Source organism: Lactuca sativa, chromosome 8 (assembly GCF_002870075.4).
Source record: "Lactuca sativa cultivar Salinas chromosome 8, Lsat_Salinas_v11, whole genome shotgun sequence".
NCBI classification, from domain to species: Eukaryota; Viridiplantae; Streptophyta; class Magnoliopsida; order Asterales; family Asteraceae; genus Lactuca; species Lactuca sativa.
In genome coordinates, this window is record NC_056630.2 from 145,869,677 (window position 1) to 145,875,694 (window position 6,018).

Sequence of the window (6,018 nt, forward strand, 5' to 3'; positions counted from 1 at the left end):
TAATCACAAAACTAATAATAATGATAATGAACACTAATGATAAACGTTTACAATGTTCACCTCTACTTACCACTTCTATTTCACACACATACACCACAACCGTCTTAACATAAATTATTTCAGTAATCGCTCACATATTGACACATTATATTCTATATCATAATACAAAATATCATTACCATAATGGCAACTTTACGAACTAAAATTTATTCACTAGGTTACATGAACAACAATCACCATCAAACACACAAGACACCAAAATGGTAAAGATTTACAACCATGGTGAATCGTAAATGGGAGTCACAACAGCTTTTGTTTGAAGATACTTCTCTAGGGCTTCCACACCATGATCCTTTCCAAATCCACTCATTTTGTAACCTCCAACAGGGCACCCCGAATCAAAATTATGGTAACAATTTATCCATATGACACCTGCCTTAATTGATCTCGAGACCCGATTGGCTATATTCAAGTCATTAGTAATGATTCCAGCTGCTAGACCATATGTCGTTGCATTTGCTCTTGTAATCACCTCTTCAGTTGTCCTGTAATATTGTTAACGTGTCATAATCTAGAGAATAATACCACTTAGTCTGATAAGTTATATATGTGTGTGTTTTTGTTACTTAATGAAGAATAACGAATTACTAAAAAGTAGAGAATGCAAGCTTTACTTCCATGTCACTTTATTAAAAGTTAAAACAACAATTAATGGAAAAAACATGGCCTTACTTGAATTTCATAAGAGCCATAACTGGACCAAAGATTTCATCCTTTGCAATAAGCATATCATCCTAGTTTAAAAAGGAGAGAAATTAAATTACTAACGATGGATATTAGAAATCTGAAATGTAGTTATGGATACATACCTTAACATTTTCAAAGATTGTTGGCTCGATATAATATCCCTTGTCACCACAAGGCCTACCACCAACTAACAACGAAGCACCTTCTCTCTTTCCATGATCAATGTATGAAAGTATTCTCTCATATTGTTTCTTATCCACCTTCAAAAAGAGAAATATAAAGGTTACTTATAAGTTATAACACTTAGATTTTCAATTTAATAACTTCATTGTAAAGTAAATATATATAATACTTGGGGTCCTTGTTGCGTCTTAGGATCAAAAGGATCACCAACGACCCATGTTTTTGCCTTTTCAACCAATTTTATCACAAGCTCATCGTAAATGCCTTCTTGAACAAAAACACGTGAAGTACAAACACAAATTTCTCCCTATATACCAAATATAACATGGTTTTAGACAAAATTAATATCAATGATATTAACATAAAATAATAAAACAAAATTTTCAAAATACCTTGTTAGCAAGACTCCCAAAGAGAGCAAGATCCGCAGCTTCGTCGACATTTGCATCGTTAAAAATCAGGAGAGGGGATTTCCCCCCGAGTTCTAAGGAAACTGTTTTCAAATTGCTGTTAGCTGCAGCGTGCATTATTAATCGTCCGACTTCCGTTGAGCCAGTAAAACTAACCTGAATAACAATGACATTTGTCATTAATTTTATAAAGTTACATGTTTAAACCATTACTTCTTCAAAATAAAAATAAAAATAACGAACACTATTTATATCCATATGCGAAGCGACAGCAGAACCCGCGGTATGCCCAAATCCTGTCACAACATTGACAACACCATTCGGGATCCCCGCCTATTAGAAAAAACATACAAAAAGCTAGTCATCATAAAATGGTACACATTTAAGGGTATGTTTGGTGCGTTAACTTAAAATATAGTTTTTAATTTATAAATTAGCTTATCAGTAAATCAACTTATCAAAAGCTAGCTTATAAGTTTATAAGTTACTATAAATTACTATAAGTTACTTTTGTGATCTTATCAAACACTAAATTGCAATAAGCTAGCTTATATGCGCCAAACATAACCTAAATCATTAACACCAACCTAAGTGGTTTGCTTACTAGTTTAGCCAAATGGACCAAGTAGAGAGCCGAGAGGGGCGCTTGTTCGGCTGGCTTGACGACCATGGTGCAACCGGCGGCTAAAGCCGGTGCACATTTAAGAATGAACATGCCACTAGGGAAGTTCCAGGGGATTATAAGGCCAACAACTCCAATAGGTTCAAGTAAAGTGTAGCCTTGAAATGGGCGAGACAATTTCAAAGTTCTTCCGTGAATTTTATCTGCTGCCCCAGCAAAGTAACGAAGTTCTTTTGATACATCGGGGATGTCAACATCGGTTTCAAAACTAAAAACTTTACCCGCATCAATCGTTTCCAATGCTGCTAATTCTTCAAGGTTTTCATCGATTAAATCCGCAAATTTGTTCATTATTTTACCCCTCTCCTACATATATATATGATTAGGTTAATCACTAAAATTGCAACATTATAAGTAATTACAGTCATTTACAAAGTAAGAGAAAAGGAATATATGAGTCCTTATCCACAGTAAAAAGTTAATAGGTAAAAAATAATATATGTTTAATCATGAGACTTCTATTATGAAGTTACTATATTCTTACCACCATACCAATTAAGAAAACGACGCCCACAAAAATTTCAACCATCACATCAATGAACTATCGTATATCATGGTTATTTTTTTTCATATATAATTTCTAACATAATCTATTTTTACTTATTAAATTAAGCAAAAATAATTAAATGCATACACATCCGGGCATACGAGGCCAAGAACCATGATCAAAAGCTTCTCGGGCAGCTTTTACCGCCAAATCGACATCTTCTTTATCTCCTTCTGCGATCTTTGCTATCACTTCTTCTGTACCCGGATTTATCGTATCAAATGTTTTTCCTGTTTAATTGTTGGTTTTCAATATTCAAAATGTAAATTTAATTAATATTTAAAGAATTAATGAAGAGACAACGAAAAGATGAATGCAAAGAAATGGACCAATAATTCATTGATTGTATAATTCAAGATGGAAGATTGAAAAAGGTGAAATGTCAATGCTTTGCACAATTAACAATGGATGCCTGGTTAATTTGGATATCTATCATTTTGGTTTTGTTTGATTAGTAAGAGTTACGTATGGTTATATATGTATCATTAAGATTTAATTAAATGATAAAGACATTTCGATATTAAAAAAAAAAAAAAATCTTAGTTAAAATGTATTTTGAAATATGGCACAATCTAATCTCACCACATACCTTTCGATTAATAATAGTATAAATGTCCAAATTTCATGAGTCGTATCTAAATGAGTCTTTAAAGTTAATTTATTGACAATATAAACTGTTTGGTTTTGGTTTTTTTAGTAATATACTAATATAAAATATTTGGTTTTATTCTAAATGAGTGTTTGAAATTAATATATTAGTAATATAAAATAAAATATTTGGGTTTGGTTTTATATAGTGTCTGAAGCTAACATAAAAGTTTGACTCTACGGGTAATCTTCTAGATGAAGTAATCTAGTTTCTATTAAAATAAACCTTTTGATTCATAGATTGTGTATGTGTCAAATAAAATCTAACCCGTTTTATTCTTTATTTATATACAGTTAATTAATTATCATTAACAGCTGTATTCGGATATTATCATTTTCAATCATCGAAAGTTGAAACGTACAATTTGAATAAAAAAGGAATTTGTATTCGGATATTGATTTTTTTGTCCAACGTGTATCAATCATAATGAGACGATTGAACATTATTGCAAGACCACTTCTTCTATTTGGCATCAAATAGTTTGTTGGTCGGATTGGTTGGATTTGAGCATATTAAAGTTACTTCTGTATAAAGAAAAATCTAAGACGTTTTGGGTGCTTTAGAGTTTTCACAACAATATGTTGTTTTAATGCAAGTCTATGTTCCAAAAAAAAAGTCGAAACAATATGGTTTTAGTTACTATTTACGTATTTAGAATGAAAATGTTTTTTTTTTTTTTTTTTTTTTTTTTTTTTTTTTTTTTTTTTTTTGATATTGACATAGTAAAGAACTAGAAACTTTAATGGTCGGATTGGATATGGGCTGGGTCACGGACTCACGGTCATTAAAATTTTAACGTCTTGTGTTTCATATATACATGGCTATCACGAAGAAGAAATTACAAATCATTTCACAACAATTATTAAACATAAATAATCAATTTTAGACAATAGAACAAGAGATGATCTTAAATTGTTATAGCTCGCTTTTTCTGTTATATAAATAGATGAAAATTAGACGAAAAATATAGAAGTAATATATTTGTGGGAGTATCTAATTAATGGATCTTTTTTCCACTTCAGTCGTGTATAAATAAAATTAATTATGTCTTTATAGACAAAATGTTGTCTATACAATTTTTTTTTCTAGACTTACTAATGAAACTAAATAACTATTTTTTTACCCTTAAATATCAAAAAACTAACTTTAATTATGATATTTATTAAATTTTAAAATTATTTATCATGTGAACTTAAAGAGTTGGGAAGGAAAAAAAGATAAAATAAATAAATGAAACACTAATGTATATCGGTCCAGATTAAATACTTAATAATTAAGTTCATTTAATAAAAAACAAGTAATAATATGTTTGATCAAAGATTATATCAATTATATAAAACGTAAGTGTAAGCATGAGTACAACGCTACTATGTTATCTTCAGCACAATTTAACATTGGGTAGGGAATAGAAAAGAAACCTGAAACGGAATCAACAAAATCTCCATTGATGAAAAGCTTTGTAAACTTTATACTGGGAATCTTCTTGTAAATCTCTGAGTTGATGTTTCCGTTACTTCCTTCCGCCATGGACTCTCTCTATCTTTCTCTTTGAGTTTATTCCACCCTCCAACACTAATTTATATAATCTCTCTCTCTCTCTCTCTCTCTCTCTCTCTCTCTCTCTCACACACACACACACACACACACACACACACACACACACACACACACACACACACATATATATATATATATATATATATATATATATATATATATATATATATATATATATATATATATATACTAACCGTTTACCCGTGCCAAGCTATGGGTGCAAATTGTTTTTTCAGAAATTAGTTCTCAGAGACGATTAATTCTTTTGTGTAAATAGTTTAAAACATCTAAACAATTATCAATAAGAGCTATGCTAGCAGAAAAGAAATCAATAAGATTTAAAAATGAAAAGTTAGGGTTCTTTACAAACGTACATGAATAAACGATTGACTGTGAATTATTAATCGTGCAACACTTCTTTATAAACCATATTTGATATTTAGACTCCATTGACGTTGAATTATTCATTAAGGATCACTAATAATTTTGTAGTGACACGTGATAACCTCTGGATAATGTCACATAAAGTTGGTTATGCAAGAAAACCTATTCCGGAAGATAAATACCTACATTTAGAATTATTTGCCGCCAAGCTTTATTGATGGCCATCACAAAATATAATCGAATTCAAAATTGTTTTCTCTTCACTTTGAACAGGAACATGACATATTCATATGGACATAGAGGAATCTCTGGCAAAAATATCATATTTCCAACATATTGACCAACAACTATTTCGACATTAATGACATTGTGCTGAAAACTTTTATATATCAATCACACAATCTATTTGATTGGTCGAGATTCTGTAACAGTATTTATAGGACATCCAACACTCAGACATCCAACACTCACATAACTGTTCAGAAATTTAAAAGGAAACTTGTTAAAGTCATTAATTAAAAAAAGAAAGCTAAATACGTAATTTTGACTACCTAAGGTAAAATATGTGCAAAACTTAGTGTGTGTTTTTTTTTTTTTTTTTTAATAAAATACATAACTTTAGAAACTTGTTTGAATTACTAATAATATAATTACATAATACTTTAATTACGTTATCATGTTCATACTTTTATATATCATACATACTTATAAAGCTAACATTTTTTCTTGAATCTCATGCATTTGAAACCCCATTTTTTAACTTTCTTTCACCACATTCATTTGAAACTCCTATGACTTTTCAATTTCCTTACAATAATATTATAAATAAGTTAAATAATGTTCTATAAACAAGAAAGTG

General features: G+C 30.0%; 1 protein-coding gene across 2 annotated transcripts; it reads right to left on the reverse strand.

Annotated features, from left to right (window-relative positions):
* Positions 1 to 4,844, reverse strand: LOC111899225 (aldehyde dehydrogenase family 2 member C4). Of its 2 annotated transcripts, XM_023895092.3 has the most exons (9): positions 4,637 to 4,844; positions 2,657 to 2,799; positions 1,945 to 2,328; positions 1,584 to 1,673; positions 1,323 to 1,496; positions 1,100 to 1,237; positions 870 to 1,007; positions 733 to 794; positions 1 to 545 (listed from the first exon to the last, which is right to left on the reverse strand). In XM_023895092.3, the coding sequence occupies exons 1-9, from the start codon at positions 4,743 to 4,745 to the stop codon at positions 272 to 274; spliced, it is 1,512 nt and encodes a 503-aa protein (XP_023750860.1). In that variant the 5' UTR covers positions 4,746 to 4,844; the 3' UTR covers positions 1 to 271. The 2 variants fall into 2 exon arrangements, with proteins under 2 accessions (XP_023750860.1, XP_023750861.1); XM_023895093.3 differs by lacking the exon at positions 2,657 to 2,799 and having other exon boundaries at positions 4,637 to 4,796.
* Positions 4,845 to 6,018: the final 1,174 nt, after the last annotated feature.

Excerpts from the sequence above, each read along its gene's own strand:
- LOC111899225 (XM_023895092.3), bottom strand. The coding sequence starts at position 4,745 with ATGGCGGAAGGAAGTAACGGAAACATCAACTCAGAGATTTACAAGAAG. Across the intron at positions 2,329-2,656 it reads GGCCTCGTATGCCCGGATGT|GAGAGGGGTAAAATAATGAA; the intron begins GTATGCATTTAA and ends ATATATATGTAG. Across the intron at positions 546-732 it reads ATGGCTCTTATGAAATTCAA|GACAACTGAAGAGGTGATTA; the intron begins GTAAGGCCATGT and ends ACAATATTACAG.